This window comes from Leptopilina boulardi, unplaced genomic scaffold, assembly GCF_019393585.1.
Source record: "Leptopilina boulardi isolate dan_hultmark-lab unplaced genomic scaffold, ZJU_Lbou_2.1 LbouV2_193, whole genome shotgun sequence".
NCBI lineage: Eukaryota > Metazoa > Arthropoda > Insecta > Hymenoptera > Figitidae > Leptopilina > Leptopilina boulardi.
The window spans coordinates 1,522,677-1,547,608 of record NW_026137744.1 but is presented as its reverse complement, the minus strand read 5'-3'; the positions used below and the strand labels follow the sequence as shown (position 1 = coordinate 1,547,608).

Here is a 24,932-nt window from a genome sequence, read left to right as displayed (position 1 = left end):
AATTAAAAATATTGAAACTAACATTAAATCAAAAATTATAAATTAAAAATCGAATACATTAAATAACTATTTCTTTAAATTGAATAAAATTAATAATTTTTTGACTGAAATACAGTCAAAATTTTATTTAAATTTGAAAAATTCAATATAAAAATATGAGTATTCATATCAATTAAAAATAGTTAAATAAAACAATTATGGAAACAAATTTTATTAATTTGTAGACCATCATAAGAAAAAAAATTGTTACGTAGTAATGAAGAGTAATTTTAAAAATTGAAAAGAAAATTGAATATATTCTTTTTTGAAAAATGGAAACATTTTGAAAATTACCTGGCAGCATTCATTGAATCAGGAGTCATTTCTTCATCATTTGTTGCAGCATTTGTTATGCTATCTAAATCATCAAGAATCAACACTGAATATTCATGAAATACACAATCTGACATTGCAGATTGAATTACTTTTTGTATTACTTCCATTTTTTTGCCTGCAAAAAATAGTAAAATTTTAATTAATCAGTTAAATTTCTTATTTCCCAGTATTATTTTTTTTAATTCTAAAATTTGATTTTGAATTTATTATTATTTTACAAAGTAGATAATTTAATAATTAAATAATAAATGTAAAAGAAAATTTAATTTCTTTCAAAATAATTAAATACCTATATCTAATGAGACATTACATTAATTATGCATATATTAATAAACTTACCTTTAAGTGGCATACACTCAATTACGTGTGTGTGAATAAAATATGGAGGCTTTTGTATTTGATTAGCTAATAATTTACAAACAGTTGTTTTTCCTGAGCCTGTATCACCACAAATTAAAATATTTTCACGATTATAATCCAAGTCTTTTATATTATGTAAACCCAAACTCAAACGTAACGTAAGTTCACATTTTGAAAGTAAATCATCGAAAATTCTAAAACAATAATGTTCTGAGTTGTTATTTATTTAATAATTGTTTATTAATTTAATATAAGAAATTTATCGAAGCAATGTAATAATAAAAATGCAAAATAACAAAATAAACGAAAAAATGTCTCACCTGACTGTAATATTTTTAATCCACGATCCATCATTGTTTAAATTTTCATTAATGTCTCCTTTATCATTTTTTACAATACTACTTATATGTATTCTCAAATTCATTAAACAATCAGCATTGAGATAAGCATATTTACACTCAGGGTTAATTTTCAAAAGACAGCTTTTCTTATTATCAAATGCAATTTTAGCACAAGAATTTATAACTATTTTTTCATATTTGGAATGTTGTTTCACAAAATTTTGAAAATCATCACAAGTCACGTTGTTATTAAAAGGAAAAATTTCAATAGATGTAACTTTGTTTTCTTCTGATTCATATGATTTTAAAAGTACTTTGCCTCCAATTTTGACTTTTAAATTCATTTTTAAATTTGATGTGAGATAAATGCATTTATGTAAGGGAGATACTAGAAAATATTCTTTGTCAATAAGACTGGAGCATTGCTCTAAATAATCTTCTAAACAGAATAATTTAACAATTAACTCATTTGATTCTTTAGGCACAGTTTGAGTATTATCTCTTAAAAAATCGCTACTTGTTTCATCGTATTGTCGATTCTCCTTAATCTTTCTGATTTTATAAAAATTCTCATGTGATGAATGAAAATCATTTGGTAAGTGACATTTGTGAATAAAGACATTATACGGACACTGTAAGGAAACATCGAATGCATTTGCCTCAGAAATATCTTCTATTTTGAACATTTCATGTACTCGGAAAGCTTGAGGAGGACCAATATTGATATATTTATTCAATTCTGCCTGAAAGTCAATGGATGTGTGCTCCTCATTTGAGATTTCATTCGTCTCGGAAAATATCGGTGGCAGATACTTGAATATGCTCCACATTGCACTTTTGGAATTTATATCACGAGAGATTTTCGATTTTTTATTAAACTTTGTACTAATTTTATCAGTTGCATTTTTTACATGAACTTCGGAATGTTCGAACAATTTCCCATAACGAAAATTTGGATTGAGCGAATCTAATGTAAAATTTTGTTTAATAAATTTCTATTTAATGTAAAGTAAACAAAAATAAGTGAATTTAAATAATTACCAACTAGAATTGTTACATGCAGTCGTTTAGAAACCCACACGACAATTGATTGATTTCTTGCAACAACAGTTATTTGATCCAAAAGAATAGATTGAATTTTATCACATTGATGCTCCTAAAATTGTTTTAATAAATATTATTACTTCTTGTAAAATAAAAATAACTTTCCTGAATATTTAAAATCTAATCATTTTTGTTAAAATTTAGAATTTTTAATAGCGTGGATCATTTCAGTTCACCGCATCGTTTAACTAATAAATTAATTTTTATAATAATTTAAATAAAAAAATAGAAATACAGAAAAAATATTTATTTAATACTTACTAAAATTTCCTGATCTTGTATACTTTTTGGAATCACTGTTATACTTGTAAGAGAAGGTGGTTCAGATTCACAAGTAATAAAAATTTCATCTCCTTCCTCAATGCCTAAGCTTCTTGCAAAAGTTGCACTTAATGAAGGAAAGACATTTGGACTTGGTAATAAAAACCAGGATAAGTAATAATCTATACATTTATGAGTCAGTCTTACAACATTTGGCTGTAAAAAATAATCATTTTTAATAATTTGTAACAAAGTTTAAGTAATTTAAAAAAAAAATTATTCCTAGTTCCGCCACCTAATTAAAAAGTAAAATATTATTTATCAATAAAAGTTATATTTTTATAACTAATTATTTTATAAATGAATAAAAAATTGTTTGTCCCATTAAGTGACAATTTTAAGATTTTGCCTCCATAAAAGAATTAAATTTTTACTATCGATTTCTATTTTATCAGACTTTTCATGGTAAAAAATATAAATTATCAACACTCGATATCAAATATTTATTCTTAAAAAAAATCATATTTTGTCAATTCATTATTTAATATTTGAGGTTATAAAAAATACTTAATTGTTTAGTAGCAATAAATATCTATTAAACAATATAAATCATACTAACCTTTGATGATAATTTTCTCAGCCACGTATCTGGTAGATAAAGAAAACAATTATTTACACTTATATATTTAATTATAAAACGTTCTTCTTGCATTTTTTTTTATTGTTTGAGCTTTGACCCGCCAAAAATTGCATCTATAAAAATATGTATAGTAATGTTACTTAAAATAACGGTTTTTTACCAACATAAAAATAAACAAAAATTTATTTAAATATTAGTTTATAAATTTAATAACATTAAATTAACTTGAAAATTTGTAAATTGTAGATAGCATAAATAGAAAATAAATTTGCATTAATTTTTAAAAAAGAAATGTTTAAAACTTAATTTTTTGAAAAATTTAGAAAATTCCTACATTACCAACTGATATTTTTAGTATTAATAAAAAGAAATATTTACTATTTCAAGAATTTTAAGTATGTTGACAAACAAAATTGACGATTTAAACAAATATATACCATTAACTCCTACTATTATAACAAATAGCAAAAAGTGCAAATTTCATAACATGTGTTGTGCAAATATCATGCTGTTTTTATCACTAACATAATTACAACGATATTACTAATTAAATGTTAAAACAAAGCAAAGAAAATAATTACAATATACTGACAAAACTCCTACCTGTTGTGTTATTGTTTAACAAATTAATTTTTTTTCATCAAAGAAAACAATGCATATGTATCAATTAAACATAACCTATATCTTATTTTTAAAGTATGAATTTTTCAAACAAAATTGATAATAGAGGTAGGTGCAATAGGTAATTTTGGTACAAGCTTTTATCATATGATACACAATAAACAATATACTATAAAACAAACTAACATTTAAAAATTATAGTAAAATAAAAATTAATGAAAATTGAAAATACTTGTAAACACAAATAAATTGTTGGTAAGCATGGATTCCTACAACGTTGATAGGAATACTTACTTGTTGATTTGAACGTTTGTTGCAAGATGTCACCTCTTAAGTTTTCTTCTTGTTAATTCACTATTCTGATTGGCCAAAACCTGGAGGCACCGCCAATCATAGATTACTATAACCGAAAACTGACCTTTCAAACGAGCATCAATCTAACTGCAGTTGTTCCTTGCTGCATGGACGAATATGAAGTAACGTACAAGTGACAAGATTTTCATAAATGAGAAATTTACACCTTCTGGAACCTAAAATCTCTGAATAAAACTTGCAGGTAAAGAACATTTACTATTTTTATTCAGTACTTTACTCTTAAATTGATATTTTGCGTTTTTTCATTCAAGATAATTGATTGTTTTGAGCGTGAGAAATGACGTGGGTGGCTTCCCAAGCGACTTCAATAATTTGTATATAATTACTTTGTATTTAATATCAGTAATTTTTTCTCACTAATTGTTATCTTATCGTAATAAGACTCATAATACACATCTCATGATGCATTTTTTTTCTGAAAAAATCTCATTTTCTTGTGTTCCCGCGTTTTTGTGTACTTTTTTTCGACAGTCTTGATGGTGGTTAGAATTTTCACCTCAAAATGTCTCAAATATTTTCTAATTTATGACAGAAACTTCTGTTGATTATAAAATCAGCGGTTGAGGGATACAGTGATTTATTCTGACTTGTAAATATTTTTGAAATTTCTCTTCGTTTTCATAACCTTTTGCTCTGGTAAATATACACAGCACACCAGAATTTCAGTTAGAAATTTTCACCCTAAAGTAATTTATTCTTGTCAATGTATTCCTGATTCCAACTCTGAAGGATGCTCCTTCTTGACAAGGACAAAATTTGTCTTTATATTTTTATTTTTTATAACAAAATTTTCATATATTTAAATTTAATGTAATTTATTTGATAATTATTCTCTATTTGAAAATATTCTTTATTTACATTTTTATTATGTAAATTGACAAATATTACACTTTATCTCTTATATACTATAGTATTTAATCCTAACCTAATTTCCTTCAATATGTTAGTTTTCTAAAATATATATTGTAATTTTCTAAACCTTTGAATAAATAAAATTTTTTTTTTTACATTTAATTTGTTTTTATACATGAAATAACATTAATTTTTTGAGTCATAAAAATTTAGTTTTACCTTTTATTTTCAATTTAAAAGAAATATTTAATTCAATTAAAGTCAAATATTTAATGTGAACTTTTAAAATTTCTAAAACATTTGCCACGTAACATATGGAATTATTTATTATATTATTTATGTTTTTAATTATACAAATAAGAATTATTTTTTATTTAATAGAAATTTATATTTAACTCCGAGAGTCAGAATTTGATGGTTTTAAAAAAATTATTGAAATAAATGAGTAAATAATAAAATAATTTTTTTTATGTACATTTTATGAGAAAAAAAACTTTTTTCAGCTTTTCAAAAAAAAAAAAAAAAAAATTAATAATTCAACCATAAAAATGCCACCAACCAGAATACTTAGCACACAAAGCAAGCCAAGTGGAACTGCAGTACCAATGCGAAAAGGTATGGCGACTCGCAATTCCACAACGAGCAATCAATTAACAAAACAATCAGTAGTAATTAGGGAAACCAGACTTAAACGAAAAGCCGATGCTTCTCCACCCAAAGACAAAACTGTTAAGCGATCAGCTTTAGGAAATATTACCAATGTCACCAAAGTAAGATTAACAATTTTTACAATTTTTATTTTTTAATTTGAAATTAAATTTATTAATTTTCTTTTTCTTTCTTTAGGCCATTGGTAAAACATTTACGCAAGTCAATGACCCAAAGAAACTTGTGAAAAAAACAATTGTTACACAATCCAAAGCAGCAGTCACATCAAAAGTGCAGATATCCTCTCAGACAATTGGTCTTCGTTCATTGGATAAAATTTTAGTGAAAAATGACAATAAATTACTTGCCAAGACAAAATTACCAGCACGATCAACAAAATTTGTCAAAAAGGATGAAGAAAAATTGGAAATTCCCGAAGTTGCTGCTTTAAGACGCAGCGTTGACTTAGAAAAATCCGAGGATAATTCTTTATATGTCAGCGCATTAGAAGAAGTTGCTGAGGAAAATTTGAAAATGGTGACGAGGTCTAGTTTTAAAGTAAGTTATTTTTATGCATTATTTTAGTTATTTATACTATTTAAAAAAAAATTATTTAATAAACATTTTATCTTTTTTTTTTATTAATAAATTTTTACACATTTTTTTCAATAAAAAAATTATTGAAATTTAAAAAACAAATGGGATTTTTTAAACTTGGAACTTTAAGTTTTTAATTGTTAATATTGTTTTAAATTATTAATTTGCTTATAAAACTCAAATTATTAAAAATGTCAAAAATCTTAAAAATAATTTATTGATTGTAATTATTAATTTTTGTGTAATAACAAATTTTTTTCATTAAATTGCAGGCACAAGGAAAAGTGGAGATTAAGGAAAAAATTGTGGAAGTGGAACCTATAAAATCGGTGACACAAAAAGCTCCAGTAGAATCACGATTAAATGCACCACCAGAGAGAAAGCTTCCGGAAGGTGTTGAATGGGATTTCGATGGTGAAAATTGGTTGGATCCATTCCAAGTTTCTCACTATGCAATGGATATATTCAATTATTTAAAGGAACGAGAAAAAATTTTCCCAATTGGAGATTACATGGAGAAGCAAATTTGTCTTTCACGATGGATGAGATCATTATTAGTTGATTGGATGGTTGAGGTACAGGAATCATTTGAATTAAATCACGAGACTTTGTATTTGGCTGTTAAATTAGTTGATCTTTACCTGACAAAAGTGACAGTTGGTAAAGAGACGCTACAGCTTCTTGGTGCTGCAAGTCTTTTCATCGCGAGCAAATTTGATGTAAGGATTGTATATACAAAATTTATTATAGATATTTACTTCTATTTTAAGTAATTTAACAAATTTATTTATAATTAATTTTCAGGAAAGAATACCTCCAATGGTGGAAGATTTTTTGTATATTTGTGACGGCGCTTACACGCAAAAAGAACTTTTGAGAATGGAAATGAATATTCTTAAAATTGTCGATTACGATCTTGGAATTCCTCTCTCATATCGATTTCTTCGTAGATATGCTCGGGTAAAAAATTTATAAATAAATTATTACTTACAGCTTATCAATGCATAAGATAGAAAAAAATAGTAATATTTATTAATTTTTTTTTATTAGTGTGCAAAAGTTTCAATGCCAACTTTAACATTGGCTCGTTACATCTTGGAATATTCTTTGATGGACTACGCAACAATAATGTTTAGCGACAGCAAAATGGCAGCTGCCGCGCTATTCCTCGCTCTTCAAATGAAGGATTTGAGTGGTTGGACACCGACACTTGAATATTACACGGGTTATGCTCTTTCTGAATTAAAAGAAGTTGTTCTTGCGCTAAATGAAGGGCTACTTAGAAAACACAAAGAAGCTCTCGCCACTGTTAGGAATAAATATAGTCATAAGTAAGTAATTTTCTTTAATTAAAATTTTACATTATTTTTAAAATAAGGAGCTAATTTTGAATAATTGTTTCAGGATTTTCTTCGAAGTTGCAAAGGTGCCATTAAAGGAGGTGTTAGATATATAAACATCGCATTGTAAGTATTAAAAAAAAAAAACTTAGGCGGAATGCGAAACTGATCACATTGATTGGTAAAGCTTGCTCATTAAGTTGAAATTACGAACAAATAAAAGAGACAAGCGATTTGGACGAATTATCTACCGACGAGTGCATACTCCTTGATGTGATAAACGACTAACGCTATTGAGAAACATAATTTTAACGATTAATAAAATAGAAATCTAGAGAGTATGACTGAAGCTTTGTGCATAGTTTTGGTAATACGGTTGACAAAGAAAAAGCGATTTCTATACATTTTTTTTTTCATTTTTTTTATTACTATTTATAAATACCATTAACGTAATCTTCTGCAGTCTCAGTAATTTTAAGCTATTTTGATTTTTGTTAAAAATTTATTTTAGCGCCACGCTTTTATTCTGAATTATTTGTAGGAAATTTATCTTTTTTTTTTTTTTTTTTTTTTTTTGTTATTTTACACACTTTTTTTTAATTATAATTATAATTTGTCACCGTTATCTATCCATTCGCGAATTTATTGAAATATATGCATGAAGTGAAATCGAGGTACTAAATTTATTATTATTGAAATCTTTTCAAATGATAGTCTATTATTATAAAATAAAGAACAGTAAAAAAAAAATGAGACATGAAAATTGCCGTTTTAGATTACAAGTGTGGCGCATTGTTATGCATTTTTGTTGCACTTTATATACAGACTGATAACGGTGAATATGAAAAAATCACGAGCAAGACGTTCTTTTTTTTTACATGTAATATCTTGAGTGTAATATTAATCATTTGATTAACTATTCTTGATTAGGAAAAACAAAAATTAAGGTAGTCTAGTACCAGTTCACATTAAAATGTATTCTAATTATTTAATGAAATAGACTGATATTTGACTGCAGATTCTTGTGATAGGATTTTACTTCCCTTTCCGAGATATTTTCAAAATTTAATTTCTTAAATTAGTTTATGAAAAATTCATTTAATACAATAAAATAAATTTGAAAATTTATAATATGCTAGATCAATACGAGTTTAGGTATTAAATTTTATAGAAATTAATTCTTTCTTTTTTAAATATGTAACTTGTTTGAGGAGCAAGTTAAATTTTATTCTAAAGATTAAAAAAAAGGAAAAGCGCCGGGATTATTTCAGAGTTGTAAATACAGATCGAATCTGTGACTACATGTATATACATTATTCCTTACACATTACGAGATTTGATGAAAAAAAAGACATGAATATAAATAAGTTCATTGCTATTTTTTCTTTTTTCTTTTGATAAAATTATTTGGTGTACATATTTACAATGTTATTGCGTACTTTTATATCGACAGTAATTGTAATATCTATTATTTTAAAGTGTGCGTGTGTATGTGGTCCTTATCGACATGATTTAATTAATAAATCATAAAAATTAAAACAACTTGTGTGTTAATTTCCCCCAATACTTTTAAAAATTTCACTTTTTTATTAATTAATTAACTTTCTGAAGTTTTAAAACAAATTAAAAACTCACCTCACTTTTTTAGGTCTTAAAAAAATAAATAACAAGTATTAATTGAAAAAATATTGTTATTTATTTCCTTATAAATAGAAAAGCATATTTTTATTAAATTGAAGCTAAAGAAAATTCATATTACATTATAACGCAGAAATATATTTTTATAACGTAAACATTTTTTGTATCTCATATTTTTAGAATATAATACTTTTTCAATTTTATTTTTAAAAAAACAATGAATTGTCTCTAACAATGAATAGTTTTTTTTCTCATATATAAATATCTTTGAGACACTGTCTAATAACATGGCACTAATTCTACAAAAATGTTTAATAAATATCTTCATTGTTTTTTCTTTTTAGAAAATTAGAAAAGTTAACAGATTCAAGGCTTTTCAATAAGACCTCCTTTTTTCAGTCTCTCTGAAATATAAAAATTTGTACACAATGTGCCTAATTTTTTGTTTTTTTTTACAAGATAAATTGTAATTAAAGCATAAACCTATGGCTGAATACAACCATTTAAAAAGTGCGTCCTGCTTTTTTCCTAATACATTTAGTAATTTTTTTTGCTTATATCAATTGTGGTGAACATTTACCATTAAAGCTAAATTAGAATTTAATGAAATATAATTCTTTAAATAAATATTATCTAACTAGATAAATATACAGTCTCTAAATGTAGATATTTGTCATTTGATCATTAATTATTGAGATTCATATAATTAACACTATATAAATATGCATCAATACTATATAAATTATAAGTATAAAAAAAAAGATTCAATAAATTTGAAATATTTCAAACTAATTAATTTTGATTACATTCGATGAACATTCATCTCTATATGTAGTTTGATAAATTAAAGAGTCAAAATGCATTAAATAATAATAGATAATTTGCAAATTGTCTTTGCAATGTTACATAATAAATAAAGCAATTTAAATAATACGTAAATTGCTGTATAAATATAGCCTGGGTCAAAGTGGATCTTTAGATAATTGTCTTGCCTGCATTCGCACGCATCTTGGACATTCTTTGGTGCTTGAATTGTTTCTACAATGAATATGAAAACACGCACCACAAGCTTCACATCTTATCACTTTATTTAATTCCCAAGGATAAATCACATCCTTCGAGTTTTCCTTGCATATTTCGCACATGAAACCACGAGCTTGACATAACTGTAAATTAATTAAGAAATTAGAGATCATAATTATAGACAGTAAAAGACTTATCTAAATTAATATAATTTATTCTAAAAATTTTTTTGTTATTTCATACCATGCATTCTGCTACGTGTGCATAACAGTCTTCTATTAACTTGTGCAATTCACCAGGAAGAACGCCAAGTTTCACTTGTATCAAATCTTGTATTGAATAAATGTGAGGATCATTCAACAAATGCTTTGGTTCTTTCCTCAGCGCTTCCTGTAAACTGTAAAATCATATCGATTTTTAATATTTTATTTTTGCTTTGAATTAATTTTTATTTCTATTAATTTCAAGTTTTAATAATATTTTAATAATTTTTATTTCAAATTTTCGATTTATTTGTTTTAATTTTGAAATTTACCTTGTAGCAAAACGACAATTAAAAAGGAAATCTTTAAAGAAAAATAATTGAGTTCGAAGTATCCTCGTGCGTTCCAAATGCTTGACACGTCTGTACAATAGGGGATTTAAATCGTTGACTTGAAATAGAGGATCCATTGTCATTTGATCCAAAAGTCTGTATGAAAAATTCGAAACTGGATATCTAGATTAAAAGAAAAAAAGAAGATATTTAAAAAAAAAAAATAATATTTAATTTCTAAACATATTTAATCCTTATTAAATTTCATTTAATAAAAGAAGACAGTAATTGTAATAAAAATGCATACCTGCAGAAATCCCATTTATAAAGAATTTTTCCGGGTATCATTGACACTTGATTTGTATGGCAACCGGTACAAAAATATCTTCCTAAATATTCACAATAACGAAATTTATTCGCATACTCAACTGCAACTTTCATTCCACATCCAGCACATCTATAATTTTGCTTTAATATCGATGTTTTCTTTCTGCAAAAATGTTACAACATTTATATTATTTTTTGGAAAACTTTTACGTTTGAAATTTTATAAATAATTTATTTCTTCAAATAATGACAACAATTTCTTTCACTGTCTTTCCGGTTTCATAAAGAGGAAAAAAATATATATTTGTTAAATGTTTTAACAATTTTTTAATTAAAAAGCAATTTTAAACTGATTTTAGATTTTCGTGATGAGTATTGCAATACTGTAATGATTTCCTTTTTTTCAAATTCGTTTAATAAAAGTACAAATAATAAAAGTTTGTAATTTTTAGTTATTGGTAAAAAAAAAATATCAATATTTATGAAAAGAGTGAAAAAATTTCCCTTATGGAGGTAATATTACAAAAATACTTACTTTGGTGGTGGATGTGGCGTGAAAATAATCTGAGGCCTCGGAGGAGCCCATTCTATAGTACCTCGAAGTGGAATCGTTTGACACGAATCACTCACTTTTAGTTCATCTAAACTCATGGACCAATTTTTCGGTAACGGTAACAACTGTAAAAATTGATGGATGAAATATTTTATTAATTTTTCGAAACATTCAATATTATTTCACCTTTTTAAAATTTAAATGTTAATAAAAATTTTTATATATATATATTTAATTTTATTCCGGCCGTTAAATTATCTCAATTTTTTATTATTTCAATTGGTAAATTATTTCTAGATAATAGTTACCTGTTGAGGAGCATCTTGTTCAGAAACAAGCCATTTGAGTTCACTTGCCCTGGGTAATTGTTTTTCACTAAACCTACTAATTAGAGATAAGGCCACACCTTCAGCTGATATTATACTATCAGTTAAATTCGATTCCGTACCGTGTCTCGAAGACGATCTAAAATAGTCAATTTCCGAGGACAAAGAAGCTGTTGACTCATACATTCCTGAAATTATATTTTTCCAATTAAAATTATACTATTAGTAAATTTAGTCTCCAGCAAAAATTTAAAAAATTATGAAATAAACGATAGAAAATGTAAATATATAATTTTAATTTTTATAATAAGAAAAGATTAATGGTATACCAGAAGACGGAAATACCGCATCATCCGAAAAAATACTGTCTGACTGAGATTCAGAAGAAGAAGACAAAGGACTAACACTTTGATCTGTAGTAGTTGCTAAAAATTAAAAAAAAAAAACAATCGAATTATTAGTTATTTTATATCTTAAAATTAATTAAAAAAATTCTATATAATAAAACTCTTACTGTCAGTTTTTCCGTCACTTAAAAGATCTCGAATCCACACTCCAACTTTTCTTTTCTCCTCCTGCCTTTGTCGGCGTCTAAAACGAATTCTTTGTTTCAAATGATTTATTTCTTCGTCACTTTCATCGATAGTTTCCTCAAATAAATTTAATTGTCGATTACATTTAACTTGTTCGATGGCAGAAATCATTGCTTCAGAAATACTGAAGTGAGCATTTTCTCTATCCAATTCGGCGTTTGCTCTTGAAAATTGTGCAGATGAAAGAAAACTCATAATACTTTGTCCCTCTAAAGGTTGTGGAAAATATCCCGTTGCCATTGGTTGAACACTACTGCCACCATCTTCCATAAAACTCTTTTTCGGTGTTCTAATATCCTTTTGACCCTCAATCTTTAAACTCCATGGTGTCATAAATTCTGGTCCTGAACCAGCTAAAAAGGAGGATTTTCTTTTTGAAGAATTGGAAATTTCTATTTTTATCGAATCTGTAACAGATGATGATTCAACACTTGACTGTCGATTGAAAGAAAAACTTTCACTTGTAACGGGTTTTGTATTCTCTTCATAATTCAATGTATCCGAACTTCCACTATTGTATTTTTTTGTTATGGGTGAATTTAAATGAATTTTTGTTTTACTTCGACTTTTTCGCGAAATTTTTTTTTGTTTTGTTGCTTTTCTCTCTGATGGTATAATTGCATCTTTAGCTTCAAAATATTCAATTTTAATGACAGATGCCAATTCAATTTTTTGAATTGATTGATTTAATTTTTTTTCTGTTTTATTTATAAAAGTTAAATTTTCTGTTGATGTACTTCTTCCCTCGAATGTGTCAAATTTTTCTCTTAATTCAGGATAACTATTCCATGTCCTTAGAAATGATCGTCGTCTTAATTTCATTTCTTCTTCTTTTTCTTCCTCTGTGGGTTTTATTTTTTCAATGGAGAGATTCTTTTTTAAATCAGTGATGAAATTTTGAGACGCTATTGGTATGTGAGGAGTATTACATTTTTTACAAACTTCATCCGATGTTTTAAATGATATTTCCTTTAATGAACTGCGTAAATTCACTGGATATGAAGAAGAACGACGATGAAATTTCTTGGGACTGTCTTTACCGCATTTCCAATTTGGTAGAAACTAAAATAAAATTTTATTATATTTAATTTTAATTTAATTACGAAATTAAATAAAAAATTACAAAATATTCAATGATTATACCAAACAAGGATCAATGTCAGTCAAGAGAACAGGTTGATTTTTTTCAACTGCTTTTAAACATATGAGAGTTGCTTCGGCTAATGTTTCTTGACATAAAAATGCCCAGGGTTCCAAACAAGAGAGTAAATGCTCCTTATCGGATAAAAGCCATGATAATTTTTGTGAGAGCGAGTGATTTTCTAAACTATTAAAACATTCGATATATAAAATTTTCAAATATAATAATTATCGAACTAATTATTTAATTTAAATACCTTGTATAGAGCCACAACATATCTTTCCGAGAAGCAATTCTAATTGGTAAATTAATAAAATAATCATCACATTCTCGAATAATTGGTGATGTCGCTAATGACGGTTGAAGCCAGTTTAATCCCTGAATAAAAATCCAACAATCGGGTTCACCCTGAAAAATAAGAACTGTATATTTAACTAGCAACTCTTATGGATTAATAAAAGAAGTTAAATGTCAGGGTTTTCCAATCATCAGTCTTTGTATATATATAAATACTAATTAAAATTGCAATCTCATTATACGAGGCAAAATAACAAAAGACGCTTATAACAAATCATTTGCATTGCTCAATTCTTAATAATAATAATAATAATTACATTTAAACACATGTCTAGAGCAGATGTATAAGTTAAATATTAGATAATAGAAAACAGACAATGCACCAGGAGATAAGATAATGTGAGTATATAGTTTCATATAATGAAGAATTTGCATATATACTCACAGTAGGATCAAAAATTCTACATCCATGTTTAAATATTTGTTCCATTATATTATGTAATCGATTAAGACCTCCATAAACATTCCATACATTTGACAATCCATTATTTAATAATCCTTCTACAGTGGATCTGAGATTTTGGAGTAGTTGCCACTGCTCCTTAACTCTAATGTCTTCGACCATCCTGGAAAGAGAAATTATTTTTGAAGCACACTATGTAAAGTAAAAACAATATATGTATATGACATATATTCGAGTAATTAAACTTAAAGAATAAACAATGAAAAAAATACTTTAGAACTAAAACTATAAGAACACATTTTCATATATATGTATATGTCAATTAAAACATGTGACAATGTGCAATAATGCGTGAGAAAACAATCACACAAATAGCAAAACATACCTTTTTTTGGAATTTGATTAGAAACAATTAATTACTGGAGAATCATACTGAAACAGCTGATTGAAAGAACTGTCATTCATGTATTATTGTTATATGTTATCTATATTTTCTATTAATCGGTCATGTTATTATTATCTATCTATGTCAAAAAAAATATGTTACACGTATGTACTCTCATGGTAAAATAGAATTTTAGCACAGTTTACGCCCCTGAATAATATTGTATAGCTTTGTAATTATTTATCAGGCCGCGTCTACACTAGGTAAAATTTTAGTGGAAATTGTGTAGTAGAGTGTAGTGGAGTATCGTGTAGCTAGTGTTGCCAACTGCCGCGAGAGAAACTTCAACACACACTCAGCTGCGTAGAAATAGCCTCAAATTGTGGGTCATCATTTTATCGTTCGTCGCATACCTAATAAAAATTAAATAAAAAAATAATAAAAAAGTTAATATTATTAACTTTGAAACCATTAAGTTGTATAATTGATTTATTTTCGAAAATATTTTAATTCGTATTGCCGCAAGTTTAGTTGCTATTTAGATATATATTGCTATTTATTGTAATGAAATGAAATTAAAAAATTTAATATGTAAAATTATGATTACTTTTAAATAGGATTCAAAAAAATTAAACCCGACTGGAGAAATGTAAAAAAGCTCCTATTGATTATTAAGTTTGTCAAAAAAGGAAATAATTTATTTTGTTCATTTAAATTTTAAGTGAAACAGCCCTTCAATAAAAGTAGATCTATTGATTATAGTATACAAAATAAATAGATTCCAAAGTAGCACGTAATATTACTGTAATATTACACGCTTATTTGAAGAACATAAAAATTTAATAATTTAATTTCTGGATAATTTGAATTTTTGCGAATGTCGTCAACTAAAATATACACAAGTTTCAATGTTAATAAATAAATAAAAATCTCGGGTAATTAAGGCCAATGAAAATCTTAAGACTGTTTTAATTACGGCGAGGGAAAAAATTTGATCTCACGTAATTAAATTAATAATTGTTTAAATGTACATCTTTATTAGAAATTTTATCAAAAAAGATTAAAATAATTCTTTTTAATTATTTTGCAACAGTTATATTAAACATAATAGTAATAATAGTTATTTTTTATGAACGCGCCGTAATTGGTATACTTACCCTATTTTTATTTTAAATTATTTAAATTAATAATTATTATTTATATCTGCTGATTTGAGGCTATTTCTACGCCGCTGAGTGTGTGTTGAAGTTTCTCTCGCGGCAGTTGGCAACACTAGCTACACGATACTCCACTACACTCTACTACACAATTTCCACTAAAATTTTACCTAGTGTAGACGCGGCCTCACTTAAAAAGAATCTAATTAGTAAATTTTTTTTTTATAAAAAATAAGAACCTGTCTCTTAGGGTAAATGTCCCAACTACTGTGATGTACAACCCAAGACCGACTTTAATGATAAAATAATATAAGTGTAAATAAAATAATGATTTATTTCTTTTTGTTAAATCACTATTAGTGTCTATTAAAATAGAAACGATACTTTAAACTTGAAAAAAACTAATATATATTATTAAAAATATTAACTTTTTAAAAAATGGCATATGCTGGTATTACTGCAAATTTGCATGAATTACTGTGAATCATGTGCACCAATTACTGTAACGCAAAAAGCGTTGATTTAGAGGTTAGGTTGACTGGATAGATCACAGTAATAGCAGCATGAGAAAAATATACACATGCTCTAATTACTGTGATAGGTTCAATTGAAAAATAAATAACTAATTTGATAATAGTCGAAATATGCATTTTTAGTGGATATAATATCAATTATCATTAGGAATAAGTTTTAAAGTCATTTTAAAACTGTTTTATGTTCTCAATTACTAAGTTTTACTAATTTTATAAAAATCGCAGTAATTGGGACCTTAACAGTAATTGATACACTTACCCTATATGATAATTCAACCAATCACAAACAAATGATGATGGAAATCATCCAATCAATAACAGTATAAAATATAAAATAGTCCATATTTTAAAAATCATTTTTCTCTTATTCTCACAAGATATAAACGATTAGAATTATATTGAAAACTGTGCAAATTAAATCTATATAGTCAAATTTTGATGAATTAAAAAGTAATATACAACTTGACAAGTCATAACGATATAGATGTATTATTTTGAGGTTATGTGTATTCTGACAGCTGACAATTAACCAATCAGAGTCTTATTTGGTTCCAGTGCCAACTTCAAGGCATATGGATTTTAGTTGAAAATGGTTGGGATGGGCAGATTGGAATGGGATTTTAATAATTTCAGATAGTTTCTGTAGTTTTATTTATAGACACAAGTTCCAAGTGTATATAATTATCCTGTAGTTTAATCATTAACAAGCCGATCATTAAATACCAGTATTATCCAGTACAATAAAAGTTCTCATACATAAAGCATTGTTGCTATTAATAATAATATTTACACAGTGTTTACAATCAAAGTTTATATTATTATATAGTGTTATAACTAATGATATATTATATATGATGAGGATTCTACAAATTAGAGTGACACTTCAGCAAATGCCTTGAGGAGTTTTCAATATTTGGCTCAGGCAAAATCTAGGTACAATTATACATACCAAACTGACATGTATTTCGAAATTAAACCTTGACTGATTCATTTTTCATCTGTACTCGCATTTTATATGTGAAACCGCCTACTTACATTCTTTTATAATTTTTCAGTTATTTTTTTTTTGCACGAATTCACAATGTCTAAGTCAGATCCACTAAAATTGGTTACAGCCTTATTTTCGTTCAAAGGACGAAATAACGATGAGGTAAATAATTTTTATTTTATATTAAATTTGCATTACAATTTTTTTCGTGTCTTTAAATTTGTAATTATTGATTTTTTAGTTGTGCTTTAAAAAGGGAGATATTATAACAATAACACAGACTGATGATGGAGGCTGGTGGGAAGGAACTTTATATGAAAAAACGGGATGGTTTCCTTCTAATTATGTTAAAGAGTATAGAATACCAGGTGAATTTATTAATAGAGTTAACAAATTATTTAGAATTGGAGTATTTTATTTATAATTTACGATAAATAGTATTGTTCTGTTTGTTTTAATTAAAATTAAAAAAAAAAAAAATGAAAATAATTTTTTTTTTTAGAATCAGGGCATGCAACAGTTAATTTATCTCCAGAAAAATCTCCTCCCGAATTACCAGTTCATCAAAAACTTAATCGTGATATAGTATTAAAAGATATAATTGATTCAGAGAGGGCAAATGTTGCTGAACTTCAGGGATTAGTTACTAACTTTTTACAACCTCTTGAAACATCAAATATGTAAGTGACAAGAAAGTTATTTAGATCACTGACATTTACTTTTCTTTTTTTTTTTGCTATTCATAATTTATGAAGTATCTTAATAATAATTTCTTTTAGATTAAAAAAAGAAGAATATAAACAATTGATCGGAAATATACAAGACGTTCTAGAAATCCATCAACGTCTTCTGTCAAATTTAGATAGTGCATTGTTACAAGATTCTGATGCAAGAGTTGGAAATTTATTTCTGAATCTTGCTCCTCGTATGAAATCAATACATTCTATTTATTGCAGTTGTCATCCTCAAGCTGTTTGCATATTAGATCGTTACAGGTTTGAATTTTTTTTTTAATGATTTTTATTTTTCTACTTCTCTTTTATATGTGTCTTTTTTTCCTTTTTATCATTTTAGAGATGAATTAAATGAATTTATGGAACGCAATGGTGCTATAACGCCTGGAATATTAGTTTTAACAACAGGATTAAGTAAACCTTTTCGAAGACTGGATAAATACTCTGCTATGCTACAAGAACTAGAAAGGCATACGGAAAAAAATCATCCTGACAGAGGCGACACACAACGAAGCGTTTGTGTCTATCGTGAAATTGCTGTAAGATTTATATTAGAGTTTAAATTAGATAATTATATTCTGGAAATACTTTTAAATGAAATTTTGTTTTTATTAAGTTAATTTTTTTTTTTTTTTGTCTAATTTTAATTAATTACATTTAGGAGCAATGTGGATTAATGCGTAAGCAGAGAGAATTGGCCTTGCAAATTTTAACAAGTGGTATTAAAGGTTGGGAAGGAGAGGAATTGAATTCATTAGGTGATATTTTACATGTTGGCCCTGTCACTATAATAATGGGTGCTGAACGACGTGACAGATATTTTGTTCTTTTTCCTACCAATTTACTTGTTCTTAGTACAAGCTCCAGAATGAGTTCTTTTGTTTACGAGGTATTTTTTTTACAATTTTCTCATAAATTAAATTTATTTTATCAGTTTATATTGTTAAATTTTTCTAAATTTAACACGTGTGTTACAATTATTTGTTATTGATTTTTGAATAATAATTATTTGACAGGGAAAGCTTCCATTGACCGGTATAAATGCTGTTTTAATAGAGAACACAGACGATTTAAAAAATGCGTTTGAAATATCCGGTAATTGATTTTGTATATTATAAGTTTCATATTTCTGAATTATAACAATTTACTCTTTCCTTAGGCCCAATGATTGAGAATATAACCGTATTATGCACTCATAAAGAGGACAGACAACAATGGATCGATCTTCTATCACAAGAGCAGGGCCTGGGTCTTTTGAGATCTCCAACAGTGATGCCCCATGTGAGTTGTCATCATCCTCCATTTACACGGCTTTCTCGTTATTATGCCAGACTCGTAAGAAAAAAGATAATTCACCCCGAATTAATGAAGAAACTTCTTTATCTTCAATATATTTATAAACCCGATTTGGGTCATGTAAAAATGAGAAAATGCACCATTACGTACAATATTTTTCCCACAAATAGTCAGGACTATACATCAGAGACAAGTTCCCTTGCTTCCGATTGTGAAAAATCAATTGAAAAAAAGAAACGACCCTTGCACAAATCCACATTATTACTTGATGTTCGATATGTTTTCGATGATTCACCACCTCAAGATTGTGCTCAAAAATTACAGCTCCCTCCATCTAGTTCTAGTTTACTTGCTGTGATGAAAAAAAATTCCGAAGATCATTATTCTCTCGAGGCAAGCAAAAGTTTACCAGCCACTGTCACATCATCACAATGTTTCGCATCGAATCTCGATGTAACACACTTTCGTGACGTGTGTAATGAAAATTTAAATGAAACAATTGGATTTCGATTTGGCGAGGATAATGTCAAAAATTGGAAATCCTTGAATCAAAGTCAGAGAAATTTTGAAGAAGAAGAAGAAATTATAACACCCGAAGATTGGCCAAGATCATTTAATGAAATAGCTGCAGATTCTCAATTCATTCCAACAACAAGTTTATGGTCCTCGGATTCCGGTATGGCTGATAGTTGTCATTTTAATTCATCTGAAATGAATTCGTGTTATAAATCGTTTACAACTAGTCGGGGAAGAAAACACACAGACATTATACGAACATCGCACAGTGAGAGTGAAAACGATGAGAATAAATTTGAATATCAGTGTATTTGTAGTTCGCCATTTGGTTCAACTCCCCGGGAGAGTGAACAATTCTCTGACCTTAACATATTTGTATCGAGATGGGGTGCAGGTGAATCGAGTGTAAATATCGGAACTGAGGAAATGGACTTTGATAATTCGAGTAGAAAATCAAATGACTCGGTAAAATTAGAAGAGACTGCTGCAGCATTTTCTCACATTGGTCTCATTAATGACAATGATGATGATGATGATGATGATGATGATGATGATGATGATGATGATGATGATGATGATGTGTGTCGAAAACATTATTCACAACCAATTCCATGCGCACATCAGAATATTATCAAGAAAGTTCACAGAAACGATGCTCGTGAGAAAAAACAAGATAGTGATAATCATCCTCAGGGAAATCAAGTTTACACTTCAGGACTTTACGCACATTGGTGGCTCAAGAAAGCTATTCCATTACCCGAGACGACGGATGAAGGCAAGCTTCCATAGCATGGCTGTTGTTTTCTTTTTTTCATTGAATCAATAACATGGCCGATTGATTTCGCTACTAATTATATTATATTCTCGTCATTATCTTATTTATTTTTATAATATTTCATATAGTTATATATAATATAACTATTTATTTACTATATAATTATAAATTATAATAGTTATATATTATATATTATTACTATTGTTATTTTTCATTGTCATCAGATATGCTTTTCTATTTCACAGCCATGTTGTGGGAAGTACGCTTTTGCTTTGTCCATTTATTACTAACCATATTATATTGAATATTTATTTGATTTTAATTCATCGAAAACCCTTTTTATCGAAGTTTTGAATGTGGATAATTTTTTTCCATTATATATATACATATATATTATGCTTCTTAGAAGTGTAGGGGTCTTGACTTAGAAGTTTTTTTTTATATAAAATTTCTGTCATTTTTTTCGTAGCTAGGACGTTTTTTTCTTATTGTTATAATGTTTCAAGTCTTTTTAAAAAGTTTTCCAAATAAAGTAATATTTGTATTTATATTTTTACGATAGGCAACGAAAATAATCAACGAGAAACAACAGCAACAGCAAATTGTGGAAATTGGTCAATCTCTAGGTACTAAAACACCTTGGAGCCTCGCTTCTTTACGACCAGCTCCACCTATTTATACAATTAAGCCTTTTGGAAAATCTGACTCTTCTGAGAATAGTTGGTCAACGAAGTTGTGCAGTATGTATAATTGCATTTTTTTTCTTATCTCATTAAAAAAAATTCAATTGTTTTAGTAGTTGGTAATTTTTGAATAATTTTATGATATTTTTGACAATTTGTAGAAATTTTTATCTTAAATTGATCACAAGGATTTTAGAATAAAAATCCAAAGAAAATTTGTTTTATTGTCTTTTTTCAAAAATTTAGTTTTCGTCAAAAAAAAAGAATAATATTATTTTTTATTAATTTGATAGAATAAATAATATAAATTTAAAGCCCATATTGAAATTATAACTTTTTAATTTATGTTTGAAATAATATTTTTATTATTTGTTCAAAATAAAACTTGTCGAATGCTCTATTCTTATGTTTATAGCTTACAATTTTTTTTTCTTGAAAAACTAAAAAAAATTCTTAATAAAAAAATCAAGGTGAATTATGTACCTACTTGTTGATTTTTGTAATATAAAATTTATTAATTTTATTAATTATGTGAATTAATTTATTCTAGACGAACGACAGTTTGAGGACGATGCTATTATTTTAAAAGTAATTGAAGGCTATTGTTTTACAGTAAACACCAGATTTACTGTTCATTCTAGTAAGTATTAGTTTTAAATAAAAAAAAAAAAAACTGCTTGTTGTGTGAGTAGTAATGTGAAACAAAAAAATAACAAAATCCTCTCGAGTGAGTTGAAAGTGTTTATTTTAACATAAAATTTAAAAATACAATATTTGTCATTTTCACTATTTTATTTTCTAAAAAATAATATTGATTGTTCTCAATTGATGAGAATAAAAAAAACAGTTTTTTAGTTGTGAATAACAAGTCTAATATATATGTGTAACTAATATATTTAATTGTTACTGTAGATGTTTATTAGTGTATTTTTCATTTTGTACAGTGGTTGCAGCATGAAATAATCCAAGTGTGTTTCTTTTTTTAGTTTTCTTTTAATAAGTTTTATTAACATTCAATAATAAAATATATATAACTTTGTGTCATTTCAGCTTGAAAGATTAACGCTAGCTTCAATTTTGATTCTTTTCTTTCATCAGGATTATTTCCTGTGCGACTTCAGAATTAGCTCAGGCAACTTCTCTTCTTATAGAAAGGAGATATAAATATTCATTTGTTGTCACAAGTTTATTATAGACTATAGTAAAGAAACATTTATCATCGCTCTTTAAAAAAAAAAAAAACAAGCACAAGGCTCACACGATCAGCGCGATTTTGCTTACTCGAGCAACTATTGCAAGTAAAATTGTTTAATGGCTCGGTAGAATTAAATTTTTATATTTAAATAACGGTCATATGAATTTCAGCTATGTTGGATTATGACCCACTTCATAAAGCCCGCGATAGAGTATCCTTTATGAATAATAAAATTGGCGATGGAGATGCGCGAGAAGACAGGTATGTAAATCATTATCTTTTTCTCCCTTGGAGATACTTCTCGTTTTCAAATTTAGAGACTATATTCAAGTGGACCATATAAAAAAGCAAAGACAATTCTTTTTTTTATAAAAAGCTAATTCTGAAGTCGATTGCGACTTGTTTGAATATTAATAAGCAATTTTTTGTTTCTTCACACAGAAGCTTATCGGAAACTATTGCGACCTTAAAACATCAAATGGTGGATTTGCAATGGCAAATTTCACAACTCACTTTACAGTTAGAAGAAGAAAGAAGATCACGACTCTCGTTGGCTGCAACCGTTCAACGCAGCATTGCTGTTATTGATGGTCCTGTACCTTAAGGTATAGGATTTAATACATAATTCACTAACGTCTTTCCATAAATGACAAATTGTAATTTTTTCAATTGTCTTTACCAAAAAGAAAAATTTTCAATTTTTAGACACGCACATGTATACAATGTTGTTAAATAAAAAAAAAAGTTGCCTTTTTATGGGAATGTTTTTGTAAAAATAGAAATAAATAAATATTCTTAGTTTGATTAATAATCGGTATATTATTTTTAATTCATTACATTCCCTTGTGTAAGTTTTAGTAAATTATTATTTATTTTAAATAGTAACTTATCATTTTTTATATGAAGTTTATATAATAGCCTAAAATTTAAAATTCCATATCAATATTAGAAGTCTCCATACATACTTGTTGAAATTCTTGATTTAAATTCATTGATTGAGAATAATTTGATGGCCATTGCACTTGAGAAATGTTTGCATGATTCTCGAATAATGAGTCTGTAAATTGAGATGATGAAGTTTGACACTAAGAAGTCGCATTTATTGGAGGTTGTTGCATCGAATTTACGGGCACCATTTGTGACTGATTAGTTCTCATTGAAGATCTTCCTTGATTATGTTTATTTCGCATTCGTTCAAGTTCATTTACACGGCTCCGAACATGTTCAAGTCTGTGCCAAGCCATTTGTAACACCTTTTGACTTGCATAACCTGATCCCTCATGAGGTTGACCTTTAAAAAATAAATTTACAATTTATTTTAATATTTTAACTTTTTTTTAGATTCCAAGTGAATTTCAGTCTTGAAAAAAAAAAAAAAAATTGCAATATATTTGTCATTTTACCTGTTGATACTTGAGTGAGATAATTGATCTGTTCACTCAATTTAGACTCCACAGCACTCAAAGATTTCAAAAAATTATGAGTGTGGCTTTCAGCGTGTTTTAAACTAGACTTTTCTTTACTGAGTTCCATAAAAGCTTGACCAGCATTTTGTAAACAAGCAATTATATCCTTTTCAATTGATTCAAGAATTTGAATTCTTTCCATTGGTGGTGTCATTTTGGAAAAAAAGTTACTGAAAATAACCAATAATTATTTATTAAATTACCACTTGAATAAAATAATAATTGGTAAACATAAAAATAATCAAATATTCTATTTCAAAAACAAAGTTGAAAATAATTTAACATCAAGAATCAATTACGGTAAAGCCGATTTGGAAAATTTATTTAACTTTTTAATTATTGTTGTTCAATAACTATAAAATAAATAATATTTAAATAATAATTCCTCAATTTGATATAAGAATTATTATTACATTAATGATTAAACTTGAACAAAAGTAATGGCATATTACAGAAAGAGAGGTTAGGTTTTATTTGTTTGACATTTCAGTATGATTTTAATAACTTAAGAATATTTAAAATAAATTTATAATTTACTCACTATTACAATAAGTCAGATCAACAAATAATTTTAGAATAATTTTGTAGAATAAAGTACCGTAGTTTATTAAAAATTAATAAATCAACAATCGTTTTTGACAGTTGTATGCGAGAATGATGACAGTCTCACACACATAAAACACATTTAAATACCACACACCTACATGAAGTCATGCACAGAAATGTTTTGCGCGCATAAAATTTAAAATCAATTTGTATACCAGTAAATTAAAAGTTAATTAAAATGTAACTTT

General features: G+C 26.9%; 5 protein-coding genes across 12 annotated transcripts in view; 2 read left to right on the top strand and 3 right to left on the bottom strand.

Annotated features, from left to right (window-relative positions):
- The window catches only part of LOC127277947 (peroxisome biogenesis factor 1), a 363,271-nt gene extending 359,299 nt beyond the window's left edge, over positions 1 to 3,972 (bottom strand). For all 4 annotated transcript variants that reach the window (XR_007842435.1, XR_007842434.1, XR_007842436.1 and 1 more), the window contains exons 1-7: positions 3,685 to 3,972; positions 3,061 to 3,194; positions 2,442 to 2,657; positions 2,118 to 2,232; positions 1,056 to 2,043; positions 715 to 929; positions 334 to 490 (exon numbers count right to left, since the gene is read on the bottom strand). Coding sequence is in view for 1 of the 4 variants with exons in the window: in XM_051299405.1 (XP_051155362.1) it covers positions 334 to 490; positions 715 to 929; positions 1,056 to 2,043; positions 2,118 to 2,232; positions 2,442 to 2,657; positions 3,061 to 3,153 (1,784 nt within the window). In the remaining 3 variants the exon portion in view is untranslated. The remainder of the gene's footprint in view (positions 1 to 333; positions 491 to 714; positions 930 to 1,055; positions 2,044 to 2,117; positions 2,233 to 2,441; positions 2,658 to 3,060; positions 3,195 to 3,684) is intronic.
- A 134-nt stretch (positions 3,973 to 4,106) lies between these two features.
- LOC127277954 (G2/mitotic-specific cyclin-B3) lies at positions 4,107 to 8,531 on the top strand. The gene is made up of 7 exons (XM_051299416.1): positions 4,107 to 4,258; positions 5,433 to 5,699; positions 5,776 to 6,135; positions 6,447 to 6,893; positions 6,979 to 7,134; positions 7,225 to 7,505; positions 7,579 to 8,531. The coding sequence occupies exons 2-7, from the start codon at positions 5,478 to 5,480 to the stop codon at positions 7,628 to 7,630; spliced, it is 1,518 nt and encodes a 505-aa protein (XP_051155373.1). The 5' UTR covers positions 4,107 to 4,258; positions 5,433 to 5,477; the 3' UTR covers positions 7,631 to 8,531.
- Positions 8,060 to 16,893, bottom strand: LOC127277948 (run domain Beclin-1-interacting and cysteine-rich domain-containing protein). Of its 3 annotated transcripts, XM_051299408.1 has the most exons (13): positions 14,968 to 15,035; positions 14,796 to 14,851; positions 14,393 to 14,573; positions 13,907 to 14,058; positions 13,653 to 13,836; positions 12,431 to 13,571; positions 12,246 to 12,341; positions 11,899 to 12,104; positions 11,573 to 11,715; positions 11,018 to 11,200; positions 10,711 to 10,893; positions 10,419 to 10,572; positions 8,060 to 10,318 (listed from the first exon to the last, which is right to left on the bottom strand). In XM_051299408.1, the coding sequence occupies exons 3-13, from the start codon at positions 14,570 to 14,572 to the stop codon at positions 10,115 to 10,117; spliced, it is 2,826 nt and encodes a 941-aa protein (XP_051155365.1). In that variant the 5' UTR covers position 14,573; positions 14,796 to 14,851; positions 14,968 to 15,035; the 3' UTR covers positions 8,060 to 10,114. The 3 variants fall into 3 exon arrangements, with proteins under 3 accessions (XP_051155365.1, XP_051155366.1, XP_051155363.1); XM_051299409.1 differs by lacking the exons at positions 14,796 to 14,851; positions 14,968 to 15,035 and adding an exon at positions 16,745 to 16,893; XM_051299406.1 differs by having other exon boundaries at positions 14,796 to 15,047.
- Positions 16,894 to 17,070: 177 nt separating this feature from the next.
- LOC127277951 (rho guanine nucleotide exchange factor 7) lies at positions 17,071 to 23,483 on the top strand. Of its 3 annotated transcripts, XM_051299412.1 has the most exons (13): positions 17,071 to 17,418; positions 17,541 to 17,635; positions 17,715 to 17,841; positions 17,976 to 18,153; positions 18,253 to 18,468; positions 18,548 to 18,746; positions 18,869 to 19,096; positions 19,224 to 19,302; positions 19,367 to 19,488; positions 21,357 to 21,534; positions 22,028 to 22,117; positions 22,843 to 22,933; positions 23,114 to 23,483. In XM_051299412.1, the coding sequence occupies exons 2-13, from the start codon at positions 17,567 to 17,569 to the stop codon at positions 23,274 to 23,276; spliced, it is 1,740 nt and encodes a 579-aa protein (XP_051155369.1). In that variant the 5' UTR covers positions 17,071 to 17,418; positions 17,541 to 17,566; the 3' UTR covers positions 23,277 to 23,483. The 3 variants fall into 3 exon arrangements, with proteins under 3 accessions (XP_051155369.1, XP_051155370.1, XP_051155371.1); XM_051299413.1 differs by lacking the exon at positions 22,843 to 22,933; XM_051299414.1 differs by lacking the exons at positions 22,843 to 22,933; positions 23,114 to 23,483 and adding an exon at positions 22,528 to 22,771.
- Positions 23,465 to 24,838, bottom strand: LOC127277961 (mediator of RNA polymerase II transcription subunit 11). The gene is made up of 3 exons (XM_051299428.1): positions 24,680 to 24,838; positions 24,076 to 24,308; positions 23,465 to 23,963 (listed from the first exon to the last, which is right to left on the bottom strand). Exons 2-3 carry the CDS (start codon positions 24,290 to 24,292, stop codon positions 23,758 to 23,760), a joined length of 423 nt encoding a protein of 140 aa, XP_051155385.1. The 5' UTR covers positions 24,293 to 24,308; positions 24,680 to 24,838; the 3' UTR covers positions 23,465 to 23,757.
- Between the last annotated feature and the right edge of the window lie 94 nt (positions 24,839 to 24,932).